We start from the raw sequence: 18,513 nt of genomic DNA on the forward strand, positions 1-18,513 counted from the left end.
TCTGGCATGAAAAGCCTGAGAAGCCCTCGCTCCATATGTATTTCATCTAAAAATAAAAGTGTCTGGTCAAACATATTTTGTGTCATAAACACATCTAGGTTAAAGTGCCTGCTGCTTGGCTGTTGTCTCGTTGATTAAAAAACACACAAATTCTCCACAGCACTCTCAAATACGCACTCTGGCTAATCCGACAGTCTTCCTCTTGGCTAATTCAACATGGTTGCAAACTATTTGCCAATCATTTAGTGAACCCAAGAAGTATTTGGGTTGAGTTTGTTATGTTTGCCAGTCCTAGCGCTGTATAAGTTGGCCTTGGACTGATACTAAACTCTGCGGCATGGCCCAACTCTTTTAGAGACCACATTCTCATAGTACAGGAGTGAATTAAGAAGGAAACCCCACAAAAATGTAATGCAGTACTTTAATGATATACTCCACTTTGATGATACTTTACACAAAGTCAGAATGGCTGAAAAGAAGTTTACATCCAGGCAATAAAAGACAAACTTTGGTCAACAGTTCACAACAGATATGCCCAATGTAGAGACAGCATGCAGTGAACAAATATAAAAGCTATCAGTTACTTTAGTCACATGAACATGTGTAAAGAGAGTATTATGGACTAAATGTAGTGCAAATGGCTCATGCTGAGCAAATCAGTACAATACAGTATAGTTGGTACCTCATCGGGGGAGCACGATGGTTTAAGAAGTCGAAGAATACAATTCATACATGAAGAAATGGACTTTGACCACATGCAGAAAGACACTTGGGTAAATAAGAGTCATTAGAAACAGTTTGAAGGATACAGAGGTTTGCATGGCTTTCTATAGGAATCATAAAATCAATTACTGTACATTTAAATGGCTAAAATGTCACAACACTATGTACATACTTTGAACGCCACATCAAACAGAGGCTAAATGTTCAGGAGCACTTCAGGGTCTTACATTTGCACATTTATGTTCCTAATATGAACAGCTATAATGCTCTATTACAGCTATTTTTGTACATTTACGATCTAAGTTCAAAAACTCACAATAACAGCACAATATAAATTCTTACAACACAAAGAAACATGTACACTATTTACAACATGGCTTCATTAGAGACAAAACAGATTAACAATCTAAAAGAAGATTCAACCTGCCAGAAAGTGCATCACCCCGGTATTCACATGGAAATAAACATATTTAAAATCACAGAACCATATTTTTTTCATGTTACTAAAATGAATTAAGGAATCTGTCAGTGAGACATGCCTTTAAATGAAGCTACAATGCTGCCCCGCAGTGGTAGGAGGAAGTAATACATCTGTCACTTCAAAGTTCAGTCATTCATTTGACATTTTCTTAATGTGGGATACACATGCAGGGTAGAAAGACAGATGGACACACAAGGAGCAGGAATTAAAGGACTATCACTTAGACTCAACACTGAGAGCATAGATAGAAAGACTTCCAGAAGCATGCGGGGGTGTTTTTTCCGTTATTGACTGAGGAAGAAATACCATGTTTGCAAACCCTGCTCAAGTGTTTGGTTGAGCTGTGAGGGTGGGCATCAGGGGATCAAGACAGGGACAGTTACTTTTATGGAAGGCACTTTGGATTGGTAATGTTCCCAAGGGTATAAGAAAGTTTTTATATAAAAAAAAGAAATGTAATATCAGTGTATATCCGATATGTTCCACAGAACGACTTAAATCAGCTTTCACATTTTTTGGAAGACTTTGCTGCTCTGAGTCTTTATTTTTTCTCCCCCACAGTTAAACAAGGTTAATATCAAACTATCCATAGCATACAATTAGGTTAGCTTAGCATCAAGACAGGAATAAACAAAAGGTCTGCTCAAGAGCCTCTTAAGTGACCTAACATGTTACAATATATTGACAACAACAACAACAACAACAACAACAACAATAATAATAATAATTATAATAATAATAATAATAATAGGCCAAATATTTAACCATTTTATTGCAAAATAGATATACAGTTTTACTTGGTGGAGAAGATTCTGCTCAAGAGATGTTCCCTGGGTTAGTCAAGCAAAAAGAGGCACACATCTTTAAGGGTTTGAAAATCTGATATGTGGCTTTCCTTAAAGAATTAAGCTGAGGTTTGGAAACAGTCCCCTCTCTAACCTCTCACCCTGCTCTCCTCTTCTCATGTCAATGAGGGGCTTTAAACTGAGCCAGGTTTGCAGTCCCTTCTCTCTTTTCAGGCATAATGCTAAGTTAAGCTAATTGTTTTCTTGCTGTAGCTTCATATTAAGCACAGACATGAGCAGGGTGTATCCTTTCTCTCTGACTCTCTGCATGAAACTAATATTTATTAAGAGATATAATTTGACTTCTCAAGATATCTAACATTTTCTTTAAAAAGACGATAAGGGAAATGTCAAATCAGATTTAACAGATGAATTTACATGTTTAATACTCCTATTTATGATTTTATGGCCACACAAGACACTACACAACTACAGAGAAGACAGAGAGGAAATAAGCTGTCATAGTGATTAAAACTGACCAGACATCAGCTGATATTAGAGCACATTTTAACATTAAGAGTTATTATTGCCATTTAATATCGAACTGTATACACTGGTACACATGTAAGAAAAAATGTAACAAGGCAGGACAACAGATACTCGGTACGCTGTTTAAATAGAAGCGGTTAGTTGTGTTACTTGTAATAAATATAACCACCACAAAGAGAGCAAAACAACACACAGGATATATGATGTACACACATCCAGAGAGCCTGACTCCACACTGAGGCTGTTTAGATTTAAACTGGATCCTTCCCTTTATGCTTCTTTGTCTTAGTAAAGCTGCTCACACAAACACAGGAGTTACTGGGAGAAACTAAAGCCTGCTAAAGACGTATTATTGCTAAAACAGGACGGGGTGCAGATGAGCACTACCAGGCTGGATTTGCTACAATATGACAGAGTCCAGTTCTGCATGGAAGTTAATTTTCAGTTAAAATGCAACAACAGTGAGACGGACGGTTAGTTATGGTGATGTTGAGCTGAAACAAACCGCTAACATGCGTTTGTGTGTTTGCAGTCAGTCTTTTGCAGTCTGTCCTCATCAGACTCACTCAGCTGCCATTTTCTCGATATGGTCGATCAGCAACTTGTACTGTTCTGCAGAGATAAAACACAGACATGTAGATGTTATGAAGATACAGGAGGGATTATTCTGCACAACAGGCACAAGCTTTGAGAAAGATGCATCCTGATACTGTAATATTAAAAATAAGATAGTTGGAGCTGTGGCAAACTTTCAGCAAAGATTGCATGTTGTCAAGGAACTTTCATTTGATTTTGGGACTCATTTCAGAATGCCAGCATGTTTATGTGCAGTTTAAAAATCTAGTTTTAGAAAGAACATAACAATTTGACTTTTCTTACTGCATGTAAAAGTGCTGACTGTTAATGAAAGGCAAAGACTAAGGCTTGGCTCAGCCTGGAGGAGTTCTACAAGTTTCCTCCTGATTTATCCTTCATGGCAATTTGAGGAGCAACATGTTCTGACTCTTGTCAGTATTTATGTTGAGCCAGGGTGATCTAGTAATGTGATGGGCTGGTTAAACAATTAAACTAGGGCGTTAATAACGCATTAACTTAAATTCATTTTAATGCCACTGCTTTTTTATTGTGCCATTAATGCATGCGCGTTCCGCATGACCCTCGACCCATCCTGTAGTCTGTGAGATCAGGAAACGGTGCTTTAGTGATGAGGTACCAGCAAGCAGAAATGGATAAAGGACTAAGACTTCTGAATGGCAAGTTCAGATTTGAGATAATGCCAGGTAAGACTTGAGTTATTTGCAAAAAAAAAAGTATTTTTGCCCACTCATGTGTTGATAATGGTATTTTAATCTTGAGTAATACTCCTGTATAGTACATTTAGAACAGATATAAATGGTGCAATTAATCTCAAGTTAACTATGAAAGTTGTGAGATTTATACAATTAAAAATTGTAATCTCTTGAAAGCTCTAAGTTAAACATTAGATAAAAATTAGTTTGCTTGTGGTTGTTCATTGCTTCTTTATTCCATCATCACGTTTCCTTGTACAAAATAAATTAAATAAAAGAAAAGGGAAGTTATTTGTGTTTTATGCTGAACCAAAACAAGTTATTTACCTTCATTCAGGTTGCCAATGACTGCCTGCTTCTTCAGGAAGTCATTGCAGAGTTTCTTACTGAGTCCAAACGCCAGCATGTTGTGGGTGAATGTCCTAAAAATAAACACAATATCAAAGCTTTTATGCAACATTTTCCCTTTAATTCAAACACATCTCAGAGAATCAATCTGCACACAAACAAACTTATAAAACTAAAACATTCTTCTTTGTGAATTGTTTATGGCATTAAGGATTTAAAGATCTATAGAAAGCATTCCCCCAGCAGGCTGCTGAGCCTCCACTCAGCTGTAAACCAAAGCCTCTCCATGCTCTCTTGTTTTATTTCAGAGACATCGCTGCGGCTTCTGTGGCTGCTAACTCACCCCAGTTGGCCGAAGGCAATGTTCTCATCGATTTTGGAGCTGTCGTCCCTCTCCTCTTGGGTCATATGACACCACCTCTCCCTGCAGCACAGAGACACTCAGAGTCAGGCTGGATCCTTAAGTCTTTATTTGACCTTCAGATCTACTGAGACAGGCCAGGGGTGGATGTCAAAGAATATCCTGACATGAACTTGTTCTACATCAGTTTGAAAAATGTTTGACTGCAGGGTCACTAGCTGGTCAGACAGAAGAGGATCAGAGCCACATGAGGAAAAGTCACCTGAAAATACATTTCAGCTCTGGTTTTTACATCACAGCTCTGACTTTGAGCCCCACCCTAGTGTTTCTTGGCAAGGTTGGGGTTTTCTCTAGCCACACCAACCAAACTCAGAAAGAAATCTGTCCTCTTTATAAGTGACTGCATAGTACAGTAGCAATTTAGCAGCCTTTATAAGAAATAATGTCCAAATGATTTTTAATACAAAATATACCACTTTTAAGTGTTTGAGAAAAACTTAAAAAGAAAATCCCTAAGAAAGTGGATTTGGACTTTAAACTTCAAACTCCATAAAAATGCATTTTTATCATGTGGTCCTGTTATTCCTCTTCTTTCTTGGCAGTGGGATCTTGTTGAAGTTAAATACTGTCACTATAATCTGCCCAAATAAATCCATGGCATCCACCCTTGTACCTCATTTTTTGGATGCAAAAAAGGGAAGAAAATGCACGTAAATAAATCATAAATGTCAAAGAGCAACAAGCACATTAACCAGCCCTCAGCGAAAGAATAAAACAACAAATGATTAATTCACAGAGAATCATCATTGTTAAGAAGCAGATGACAGGTGTTGATCTGGCATGACAGTACTGTTTTCAGATGTCTCAGGTATTTACATGCAGAAAAAGAGGTAGTGCTGGAGCTCTAATCTTAAGCTTTTAAAGAACACACAGAGAGATTTAATCAGAGACATCAACTTACAATTTATCATCCTGTTAAATGTTGTTTTTTTCTAGCTACAAAACTTAACATTTTGATAATGGGGAAAAAAAGGCATTAATGAAACCACAAAAAAAGACGGTGTGTGCCATATTTGATCTATTTTACAGTCCATTCTATGTCCTAATGGGGGACTTTTGTCTTTTATTCCATTGTATCTATACCTCTTTGCATTAAAGACGCATACGGCAAGGAGATTCACCAGGTACCTCCAGGTAAATTAGATAATCACAGTCGTGTTGGTCTGGTAAACAAAACATTTATTTTTCAGCCATCAGTGAGACAATGTGCTCTTGTAACATTTCTCAAGCCAGAAGTGGCCAAACATGTTTGAGTATGTGAAGTTAGAGAGAAGTAATGGGTTTGAAAACACTAGCTACAGTTTGGTTAAGTGATCTGTAATTCACAGAATTAATGATAGTAATACTGATTTTGGCCAGTCACAAACAATCCACAAAATATGTCTTTAGGCCAGTTGCTCCAAAGTAGGGGTTGGGATACGAAGGAGGGGGAGCTTTAAGATGCTCTCTTTAAATGATGAAGACTAAGATTTCAAATGGATTATTTTTATCCCATAAATGTATAAATGAAAATATAAATTAAATGAATTAAATATAAAATAAAATAATTGTTCTGTCCTCTCATTGCTACAGTATATAACATTAACGAGAACCTGGCAGCCTTGGGGCCACATGTGGTCCTTCTCCTCATTCAATGTGGCTCGCAACTGGATTGAAACTATCAAGAAATTGTAAACATGAAGAAAACATGATGAAATCTCCACGAAAAAAAAAAAACCTTATAATTACATTCAATTAAATGATGGCAAAAAATCAGATATATAATTGACTGAAACTGTTGTTGTAAAAAATATTTTATACGTCATTAAAAACATTTTATACACAAATATACAGTGCTTAACAAATTTATTAGACCACCTGTCATATTTGTCTCAGAGACCATCCAGCATCATGAAGTGCTTTAATGCGGACTCTTTCATTTTCAGTGAGCTCTCCATATTTTACCATTTTGAACAGGAATGAGGAATTTCAAACTGAATTCACCCAAATTTGAGCCAGCTCACTGGGCTTCTCTGAGAAGTCAGAAATTAATCAAGCATAACATTCAACAACTAAAACTCATTTTTCTGTTTTTCTGTTCATTTGACATATTAATCAAGAAATATTAATAATGTGCTTTACTATTTTTTTTGTTTTTGTTTTTTTTGTAAATCAGTAAATTTGAAAATTCATGGATAACAATAATAATTATATTTTAGCATTAAAAATATCATTTGAGTTAAAGAGCTTCTACATATTGGTGTATTATCCTTTGCAGAAACATAAAAAAATGATTTTGGTAATTACCAACGCTGTTAAGGCAGCCGTGGCATAAACCTTACTTTGGGTGGTGGTCTAATAAATTTGTCAAGCACTGTATCTGTAAGTAAAACACATTTATTTTGATGAGTTATTATGTTAATTTAATTCAAAACAGTTTTAATTGGCTTAAATTCTGCATTTAAATTTAGTATTACTTTTTGCATTTACATGATGAAAGTTCTATTTATTTCCTTTTGTTAATTAAAAGTAATTATAATTGCTAAATGAGAATTTCCCACAGTTTGTAACAATCTGAGAGGGGTCTGACTGCAGACCTTACCTCTCTGTCAGCCAGTCCCACAGACCGTGTATCAGAGATACTGTATATCTCAGAAAGAAGTGCCATAATTTGCCGGTACATGTTAGTCCAGTTTTTTTAATTCAACTTTATTCATAAACCCAGTCTGGCAGCTAGATTCATGAAATAACCACACTGCAAACATTACAGACTAAGAAATATTTCATAAATAAAACAGAGAAAATGTCAGAAGTCTTATCTGGGATTAAATTATGTACATATATACCCTTTTTAGGAGTAGTCCCACAAATGTTAGCTTTAGCTACATGAATAATGTTACTGCATAAGTCAATGTAGCTAAGTTAGCTTTAGCATTTTGAGCTAATTGGGTTTACAGGTGAGGTTTTTATCTTTTGGTATCTGAAACTTTACCTTAATCTTTACTCTAACCAAAAGTTTAATCAAATTCTATTTTTAAAGGTTTTGCAGGTTTTTCCATTCTGAGATATACGACATCCCAGATTAGTGGTCTGTAAAAGAGGTGTAAGATCTGCAGCCAAACTGTCTTGGGAATGATGCTTCTAGTCTTTCTTAGAAAAAACCCATATAAATAACACAAAGGTTTAAGGTTGTAATATTCTTTCTGTTGTTCTTATGTCAGTGTTGGGAAAGGCCTCTTACACACAGCTATAAGCAGCATTATGTGCTTTAACCACAGCCAGTGTTATTTCTCTTATTTTGGGGGTTCCAAGCTAAAACGTTTGCTCACACCTTTTTTTAGACATTTTAACACAGAACAACACCTTCCAGGTCTCCAAAAGTATAAACTCAACATTCCCAGGACGATAGCCCCATAGCACGCCTGGATTTGTTGTCTATTTGACTCTCCATAAGGTTATCATTGACAAATTGACCATCAAACTGAACTGAACATGACTTCAAACTAATGCTTGAGACAGTAAACCATTACATAAAATTTGTACTCAAATAATTATTCAGGAAGAAGAGGCCTTTCTTTAGTTATACACATCTCACTTCTTCTGGTGAACAGTGGAGTCACCTCCTGCTGGCCTTTAGAAACATTACCATTTTTAAGGCACTTCTGTGTTGGTATCACATTGTCGATCTGGACGTTACTTCAAATTCCTAAATTGTCTGTAAATCTTGTATATCTTCAGCAGATAAAATATGTGATAATACCAATGACATTATTTTGAAAACGACTGGCTAAAATAGAAGGGAAAAATAAAAGGAGACCAAATACTCAGAGTGGCAGATCAGAAATTATACATCATCATTTAAAGGTTTATATTTTTACTTTCAGCTGGCTGAAACCTCTGCAACCAGTCTGCAGTGAAACGCATAAGCTTGTTAAAGAGAGAGAGCAGAAGGAACATGCAGATGAGGCAGAGAAAAGTCTCACATGCAGAGATTAATGGTGTGAACATGCAGCGAGCTGTGAAGAGACTGCAGAGGATCTGCTACCTCTGTCTTCTGCTCCAGATATAAATACCAACACAGACATTACACAAGGTTCCCTCTGCACATCAGGATAGTAACTGTGAGTGTGATGCTTTTAATCATCAAAGATAGGTGGAAGATTATTTCAGCAGCATGAGAGCACATGGAGGTGATCATTTCACCTATGAGACAATGACGACATGCCAAAAGAAGTTAAATGAAGAAAGAATGAGCGATGAAAGCAACAGAAAAAAGAGTTTTAACCACTGTACAGAACTCAAAATGCCCAACAACAAATGAAGTACAAATACAAGTTCATACTCAGTCACAGTAATGCAATTGTGTTCACAATAAAACTATTTATAAATTATGTTTAATCTAATTGGTCAGATTTTGCCTATAGATGACTGATCATTTAATGTCTTTATTTGTGCTCATTGATCCATATTTTAATTTTCAACATCTGAGATTAACCATGTAATCAAACTATTTGTCTTCTAGACATGGAATAACATTTATTCTATGAAAAGTCTTGACAAATCTTCCTTATTAAGCCTGCACTGTGGTGACCATATAATGATATTATAAGGCTATTAAGAGGGGTCATGGTTTAAAAATCGTTTTGTGAGCCTGTTGGCTACTTACCTATTTTTTAAACACCTGACCATGATACTTGTTGCTGAGTGGTGTGACAAAAGCTTTTGACACACAATTACCATCTTCCTTTTTTTTGGCATCATCTTTGACTTGTTCAAAATACTCCAACACTAGGAGTTTTTCCTGAAATTCTGTGCTATTGTTAAACTAAAAGGCCAGCTGAGATGGCTGCTAGCCCGGCCCTGAAAAATAGGACAGTCCACTGTAAATAACTAGGGTAATTTATTATGTATGAATGGCAATTTATTTGGGGAAAACAAGAAAATCTGTGTTATAATAGACATTCAACACTCCTATGTAAAGATCCAGAACCAGCCTAAAATTAAAGTAATCAATCTTTTAATACCAAACCCGCTCTAAGGATTTAAATTTTTTTTTTCCAGCTACTTCAACATGTAGCTACTTGTGGAGTAGGGAGAAAAATGGACACTGTTATCTAGTATTTCAATCATAAAAGGTATGTGGAGAAAGAAAATAGAAATGCTTAAACTGTCACTGAGGCATGGACTCACTACCATTTTAAACGCCCCCCTTGCCCCTTTGAAACAGTTACAAGGAGTGGTGATGATTCGCAAGGCATTCTACACATTTGTAGTTTTAAGTATCTGACCCCCTCCCCAGTCCCCCTTCTGGCCTGCACTCACACTGCTCAATGCATCCAAGCCTGAGCACAGATACGTCACGCACAACACCATCAGACTAAACATCTTCTAATGATGAATTTATAAGTCTCACCATTCTTATGGTGATGAGCATAATTATACATTAAGTGTTGTTGTTTAAGGCTGTAAAATAGCAACCCATTTATAAAATATCTTATCTGACACAGGGGTTATTTCACTTGATTGGGGATCAGTGTGTTAACAGTACAGAGTCCAGTGAGGAGAGAGAGAAAGAGAGAGAGAGAGGTTCATTTTGGAGATTTGTCTCACCAGATTGGATGCCTGATCAGCTCATGGAGTTCTGATGTCTCCTCCTGCTGAATAAAACCCAGCTCTTATGAATCCTACTATCGTTCTTTTGCATGTCCATGTACTATCTGAACCCCCCTGACTGATTTATAAACAATGTCTCGCTCATACATAAGCAATCAAGACCACAGTGTCACTTATTGTTGACATAAAATTAAACTATTTGCAATAAAGAAATTTTATCTTAGTTTGGCATCATAACTGGATAATAATGAAGGGTTAGACACGACCCTAAACAGGCTGTCTAAGTCCGTTTATACCTCTGGTTAACACGTCTATTCTGGACATGATAAATATGTCATTATTGACAAGATATGTGCCACAGTTTTTCAAAGTAGCTGTAATTAAACCTCTACTTAAAAAGCCAACACCAGATTCTGGCACCTTAGCTAACTATAGACCAGTATCTAATCCTTTTATTGCTAATATTTGAGAAAAAGAAGTTGCCAATAAGATAATGGACCTTTGGCAAAATATCAGTCTATTTAAAGACTTTCAATCAGAATTTTGTCTTTCATTTGGTGTTTTGTTGTTTCTCTTGCCCCTCTCCATTTTCTGCTTTTCTCCACCTCTACCCCTCCTTCTAGCCCTTTCTTTCTGTGCTCATGGTGATAAACCCTGGTCTTTGTTATAATAGGGTATAGTCTTTATAATAATATTAATGATTAACGCTGATCAATTATAATAGACCACAACAGAGAGTACGGTCTAGACCTGCCCTCTTTGTAAAGTGTCTTCAGATAACTTAGGTTATAAATTGGCACTATACAAGCAAAGATTGATTGATTGGTTAACTAGGGCGGGAAATTAACCCCGGCACACACTAGTCTGCGTACATGGCAGACATTCTGTTATGCAGGAAAGATGAGTGTGTTTTTGTTCTGTTTTACAGTATGGGTTTAGGTTTAGAGGTAATATGGGGGTAATACGGGGGTAGGTTTAGAGAGAGGGCAAGGGGTCTTTAAGGATTGATCCTAGTCTGTGAGGGAAACATTATGTAGCCAGAAAATCTCCTCAGCTCTTCGCTGCATGCCTGCTCAGATACACGTGTGTATTTATTCATGTGCTGAAGCAAACTGGGCCAAGCAAGGGGAGTGGAAGAGAGAGTTCACAATAAAGCTATATTTTCCATAAATATTATTAACTGATAACACAGATTTACGCCCATGTCTATTATGATATTTGTTTTCTAAGCAGATGTCCAACTATAAAACTGGCAGTCAAATGAGGCTCTTCTGATATAATTATCAAATACTAAGACTATTTGGGGTCACCTCTAGATTTTAGAGATGTGGACATTACTGCACAGCTGATTTAACACAGATTTTATCTGCATTTATCTACTAATTTTTAAACACAAGTGTTTTTCCTGCTCATGTGTATTTATTTATCATCAGAGACAATCCTATTATTACTGACCAGAAACTACAAATTTGACCCTGGACGACTCGTTAACCTTTACAGTTCCTCCCAATGAGACACAGTGTTATTTTTGTTTTTAGTGTTTCCAGAACTCTGTTCTTAATAACATAATTATTATTTATCCACTTTGAAGAATAATTCTGCTCTATATGGCTGATGATTATTCAAATGTTCACAAACACAAGCCATCCACTAAATTCGTTCAGCTGTACCTCTCAGTCACACTAAGTCAATACAGATTTTCTCCAAACTGCTTTTATGCTGAATCTCTATGACAGGTTATGTAACAGATTAAGTTTCCTAGAAGAATTGTGATACAACAGCAAAGCCTCTGCCCTTCTTCTCCTCTCTGCCTTTATCTATCTTTATTCATTCATTTATGTATTGATTTATTTTTAGGGCAGCGGACAAACAGAAGGACAGACCTCTCAGACTTCTCTTGGTCCTGCGTTCCCCTGCTCAGCAGCAAGGCACAAGAAGACAAAGGGTCAAAGTCAACATGCAGAAAGAAGGAGAACAACAATAGTTTGTAAACAAGAAGAGAGAGGAAACAGAGAGAAGTGCAAAGAGAAAGAGGAAAAAAGAGAAGGACAGGTGCGGAGCATCAGGAGATTATCAGCAGTGCCGCTTTATGTTAGAGCCAGCAGCACTTCAGTCTTCAATACAGTGACAGGAACATAGAACAAAAAACGTCTATGTTTAAAAAATTGATAAAACTTTGCTTTGGATTGTTGATAAATTCTTACGCATATTGCGACTCACCTCGTGGTCGGAGATCTTTTTGTCCTCTCACAGTGGACAGCATCAAAAAACGCAGCGTTCCAAAACCGTAACGTATGCCTGACAAAGAGAAGAGAAGACACATTACAGGTATCCTGCGATCTTCATCACTGAGACAGTTACAGAGAAGCTACAAATAAAAACCAGAGACTGTCAAGAATCAAACCATACAAATCCTCAGCTCTGTCTAATCTGCCTTCACTTGTTTTTAGTCTGAGAGAAACATAAACATGCATGGCCATAGAACTGTGATATGATTCACACTTCAGTGTCATAATGATGCTTAATGTAGTCAGTCAGGACCCTTAAGTACATCCTGAGATAAATCTAAGTAGCATTAAATGACTTCAAGTGAAAATTATGATACTTTAAAACCTGTGCCCTAGTTTCACATATTAGCAAAATGGTCTGTAGAGATAAGGTTGCAGCCTGGACAGCCTGTTGCTGGGTGGTCTACTAGGGCCATTCCTTAAGTTCTGTACCAGCCAATGATTTATGCTCGAAAATGTAAACATGGCTCAGAATTGATGCATTTACATATCGAAGGGTAAAGATAAAAACCTTTTTAGTTTCATTCATGTCATATTTCTCTTAAGACAATACTTCCTCTGAGTCTTACTTTTCCTCTGAAATTATTGATATTTTACTAGGAATATAATCATCCGATTGGCATTTGTTTTAAGGGGTCATCGGCAGATCTTTGTCTTATGTTGAACTATTTATAATAATAATATTACATATGGTTGAGATGGCTGGGGAGCCATGGCAAAAAAGCTTGTCACAGTAATTCAAAAAAGTTCTTATAAAGCTCCTGTAGCACAATTGAAACCCTTGGATGACGACCAGTAGGCTCAAAATGATAGAAACCAGTTATTTAGTTAAAAACAGCCTTTCCTAAACTTCAGTATGTTTAGGTCCAGTTTGAGACCTGATAATCCTCCGGGGCCCACCAAAACCTTGCAAAACCATAACATGGGTTCATGATTTTTACCTTTGTTTTTCATTTTTTCTGTTTCATAAACAGAGAATTTCAATTTGAATGCTTTGCTTTAAGATATATTAACATTATTCTGAAAATGTTTGTGGGGTCACAAATACAAAATATGAGCCAATGGCATTTATTTTGTTTTAATCAGGCATCTGCAAAGACATCCTTCTTCCTATAATTATCTCTGTGAATGTACTTTGTGGCCTAGCAAACTCTTTCCAAGCAGCATTAATGTCACAGAAGACACTTATAACTTCTTAAAATCAGGAAGTGAGTGTGTCATCAGTCAATCCAACACCAGTAAAACCATGACACCACTGCTATACATCAGACAAAATAAATGATGAATGAGTGAAATTAGTTAAACTTCTGACTGTGTTTTGTTACTTCTAAGACTTAAAATATTAACATATAATTAAGAATTTTATGATTATTTAAATGTGATTTAAATCCTTTTATGAATTTCTATTTTAAGTTACTGGAAGTGACCTCTCGCAGCCCACTTACAGTGCCTCTGGGGCCCACCAGTTGGCCCTGGCCCATCCTTTGGGAAGCACAGCTCCATGATAACTGTCAGAATTAGTAAAGGTTTAGGGTCGGTTTTGTTTTCAAAGAGGGCAATGTTTACTATTTTAGCTTAATATAACTGTGCAACAACTCAAGAGAGGTTGATTATAATGCAGGATTGTTTCAGTGGGATTTTATAGAAAAACTGTTCCATTGATTTAATGTGCTGTTTGGGGTTCACACAGTAGTCTTTTATAACTGCTGCTATCTCTTTAAAGTCTGCAGGCAGTCGTCAATACTCGGGGAGCAATTTTTCAGTCCATTAAAATATTGATTTTTACCAAAATGTTTCAGTTATTAAATTGCTGACTTAATTTTATTTGAGAGTCCATATTGAATGTTAAAAACACTTCACTTCCTGATGAAAGAAAGTACTTCCGTATCCTTAGGGCTCTTGTAACAGATGTTTCTGTGTTTGTTTCTTACCATATGGGCTGCTGCTTCAGGTGAGTGTACAGGTACACCTTTTCATTTTTCTTTTCCTCTGGAGCATCAGATGCTGGGATGGAAGAGCAGCTTGATTAACATCACATTTGTACATACTATCAGATTAGTGAGGGAGGAAAATAAACTGTATTTTTGACTTTCTATTATTGAAATATACTCAATTCATTTGTTTTTTGGTGTATAATACCTGGTGATGTGGGCTTTGTCTGTCCTGTTCTTTCACCATCCCTACAGAAAAGAAAGAAGGAGAAGAATAAGGTGAAGCATGCAGTTTAGAGTGAAAAGGAAGAGACTCAAGGAGGAGTTGTGTATTCTTACTCAGTCTTGGGAGCCACTGAGCTCCTCAGTTTGCTCTCCAGACCTCCAAAGAAGCCTTTGACGTCAGACTTTGACGTGTTTTTAAGGAGGCGCTCTGCAGCATCTTTCTTCCCAGACAGCCAGGAGTTTGCTTTGTTGAGATATGAATCCAGACTCACTGGAGGACCACGATCCAGCAGCTCAGAGGGAGACGGCTGAGACTTTCCTAAAACAGAGAAGACAGAGTTAAAACAATGGTCACATTAAACATTTCTCTAAAATCTCAAAACATATAATAATTTTACATGATACATAGTGCAAAATATGTCTGTGTGCATTCTAGATGTCTAGGGCATTTTAAATAATTTTACCAAGCATCGTAGTTTTTGGATGACATCCTTTAGTGTATGATGTACAGATTAAAGAAGCATGAAGCACATTTTTGAGAGGTTTAAAAACATGAAGTAAAAATACTGATGTATATATAGAGCTCAGCAAAAGTTCAAACAGGAAGAATGTTTCTACTGCACCTATCATATTTTAAATCTGTCATTCTCTCTTTCACAGTTAGCCTGTCATTTAAAGTGTGGATGCTACAACCCTCCTCCACCCCACCCAGTTCCATTCAGTTCATCAGCATCTAGTCCAGATCCTCATAGGTCTTCTACTCATCTTATCTTGCATACCTCAGTCTCCTCCTCCAAGCCACCTCATTGATTCCTGGTCTAGCTTGTCAGGAGTTAACTCCTCATCAACACCACCACCAGTGTCTAGACTCAACAGGGTGGTATGCTATTGCTGCTGTTTGCCTCACTACCCTTTCCAGTACATGAAATCATCACAATGGAGTCTAATCGCCAAAGACTTTGCACATTTCTCTTTCATTAAAATTTGTTAAATGTATTAATTTTAAAGTCTCCTAATTTAAATGTGTTTATACTCAAGATGAAACTGTTAACTCTTTCTAATAAACGTTATCTTTAAGCTCAGACATCACAGCTGATCTCAGGCATGGGACAAAATGTTGGCTTTAGATTAAAAGGGCCTTTTTGAAGACTGAATAGATAATGTAGTAATTAACTTTAAGTTATCCAGATGCAAATTAGCAAGGTGGAAATGAAACTATGATGAGACCATCAGCTTTGGATGGATCCTTCACTGTTAATAGTCTACTTGACTCAAACTACAGAGTCTGCATATTAATCCCCACATGGCCCAAACTGAACAGAGCCATATCAGATGTAGACTATAAAGACTGAGGTAAATGAAAATGCCAGAATGTTTTGTGCAACGAAACCTCAAAGTATGGCCACCAGGCTATCCATAAGTTTGCTAAAGAGTTACTAAATGCTACAAAAATTAATTAAATCACAGAGTGAATGTTTAGTAACATCTACCATCATACTGCCTATCAGCTCATCTGTGTACAAACCTATATAACAGTGTGGCCCTTAGTTGACCTTTCACTGAGCCCTGCCCTTCAACGACACAGGTCAATCACTTTTCTTGTAGCTACACAATGCACTTCAACATCCTGTAGGTAGATCCATAGAAGCATTACAATGTTCAATTTTTCTGTGGTTTTACAGAAATTTATACAGTTACAGCTTACAAAAATAGTCAAATGATGTGCATGAGATAAAAACAACACTGATACAAGCTATCCTCATGAGAGGCTGGAGAATCAAGTGTATATAATCCCAAAACCTTACATAAATAAGGCATCGTGTTGTCTTTGAATAAATCTATGTGGTGGACCACACAGTCAGCTCAACATGAAGTAGAGCAACAAAGATGTTTACATTTGCTCCAAGTAGGGATGCATGATATTGGATTTTTGCCAATATCCGATATTTACAGATTCATTTCAGCCGATACCGATATCAGTACCGATATTTAAATATGTTTTAGACAACTAAAAATTCAGTCCTTTGAACACAATTTATAAGGTTTGAGGATGAAAAATGTAACAATTTTTTTTCTTAAAACAAACATTAAAGTTTAAAGAATGAGGATGAATGAAAAAAAAGATCTCAACTTACATAGGTCTGTTGGTCCAGCCCAAAACTCCACTAAAAACTATCACCACAAGAAGACATCTGGGCATAATATTGTGATTTCCATGTTGTGTGTGCAAAGATACGAACATATGACATGACATGTGTCCCATTTCAAGGGAAGAATTTTCCACCTTTCCTTTGTAGCTTTCTTCTAAAAATACAAAACTATGTCACAGGACTTGACTACCAGAGGTAGGTACAAATGAGTGCAATAAGGATTGAGAGGGATAACTCATCAGGCACATTAACTCCTTTTTGAGATCAGGTACAGGTCTCTTAGCATGATAATAATCAGATAAAATACAGATTGTCACTCTGTAAAGCTGCCTTCTGCAGGTTTATGCTCTTGCAAAATTATAGGGGATGTGACCACAGCCTGATATTAATGCAATGAACTTTGTGTTCTGTGTTTTACACTACTCACTCAGAGCTTCCTGCTTGCAAAAGTGTTACCATCATGCAGCCCCACAAAGTCCCTGAAGCAGCATGTTTTGTGTTGTGGCATGTCTGCAGAAGAAACCACAGAGCCAACCTGGGCTGGCTGAATCATCGCTTAGGAGGGAGATGTAGTGCACAGCTGTGTTTACTCTGCTTTGTTCATTTCTACTGTTGCAATAAAGATTTTCTTAATTTGTGCAATAACACATTATTACAGTGCTGTGTTTAGAAAGCTTACAGCTAGACATAATTTAAAAAAAGTGAGCAAATTGAAGGCCAGGATCAGACCACAGGATTTTTAATATCCTCATAGATTTTGAAACGGCGTTGCATCACACACATGAGGAGAAACTGCACGGCTGTTCTAACATCTAATCACAACATAGGCACACTGCTAAATCAATAAAAATAGCAATTTCACACTGAAGGGTGCACTTTGGGTACAACAAACCACATATAGAATTTTCAGAAAGTCAATGAGTTTGTGGAGAGTTTGTGGAGCAACAGCTTTCAACATCGCTCTTCAAAACATAACCAGAAGGCACCATGAGGTTTCTTAGTTCTTCAGCATGAACTGGAGATGACATTTTAGATATCACTTTCAAAATCTGTCAACAGTAGCATCCTTGCAAATGTGAGCTACAGGGCTAGAACGTTTGCTAATGCTGCCTCAGGAGTTGTTGTGGTCCTTCTCAGGAAGAACGAAATCAAGATTTTTGAGATTATCACAGTTTAACAACCAAGGCTTCAGCACAGGTTTTTCCCCGTGTGTGGGCAAATTGTGTGAAATGTTTGAAGTAGGCCAGCCTCTGTAGACTGAGCATTGCCTGGGGGGTGAGGGGTGATATATATAGTGAGCATAAAGATGAAAGAGAGACTCAATTAAATCTCACCGAGATAGTAGTATGTGAAGCACATGGTCATGAGGTTTTTGGCCGGGGTGTAGTCGTCCATCTGGTGACATCTGTTGCACACAAGTGTGACACAGAGAGTGTTAATCATGTTATTACTTACTGGTTATATTCATACAACTTAATAGGAATGAATACTTTTTTAGGCTGGGTGGCATTTTTCTTCTTTGAAAGTGCACAAAATTTTTTTTTACATTTTACCTTACTTCTAAGTACCACATATGGAGCATCAGATGGCAATTTCACAGCTGAAAATAGCCCCAGTTCATTTCTGTTTTTGCTCTATTTCTGAGTTCTAGTTGCTAAAAACTGCATTGGAAGTTGGCATTTGAAAAAGCAATGTGCTAGAGCTGAGCTGCAGACAGAGAAAAAAAGGATA

The 18,513-nt window shown here is 36.9% G+C and overlaps 1 protein-coding gene across 5 annotated transcripts in view; it reads right to left on the reverse strand.

Moving 5' to 3' along the window:
* Positions 1-407: 407 nt before the first annotated feature.
* The window catches only part of kiaa0513 (KIAA0513 ortholog), a 42,916-nt gene continuing 24,810 nt past the window's right edge, over positions 408-18,513 (reverse strand). For 4 of the 5 annotated variants that reach the window (XM_041795623.1, XM_041795624.1, XM_041795622.1 and 1 more), the window contains exons 5-13: positions 18,117-18,187; positions 14,747-14,951; positions 14,616-14,656; positions 14,408-14,480; positions 12,409-12,486; positions 12,072-12,101; positions 4,519-4,599; positions 4,155-4,249; positions 408-3,150 (exon numbers count right to left, since the gene is read on the reverse strand). In XM_041795623.1, coding sequence (XP_041651557.1) covers positions 3,101-3,150; positions 4,155-4,249; positions 4,519-4,599; positions 12,072-12,101; positions 12,409-12,486; positions 14,408-14,480; positions 14,616-14,656; positions 14,747-14,951; positions 18,117-18,187 — 724 coding nt within the window. In that variant the 3' untranslated portion in view covers positions 408-3,100. The remainder of the gene's footprint in view (positions 3,151-4,154; positions 4,250-4,518; positions 4,600-12,071; positions 12,102-12,408; positions 12,487-14,407; positions 14,481-14,615; positions 14,657-14,746; positions 14,952-18,116; positions 18,188-18,513) is intronic. The other variant, XM_041795626.1, reaches the window with a different exon arrangement.

The sequence above is a fragment of the Cheilinus undulatus genome, linkage group 9 (assembly GCF_018320785.1).
Source record: "Cheilinus undulatus linkage group 9, ASM1832078v1, whole genome shotgun sequence".
Lineage (NCBI taxonomy): Eukaryota > Metazoa > Chordata > Actinopteri > Labriformes > Labridae > Cheilinus > Cheilinus undulatus.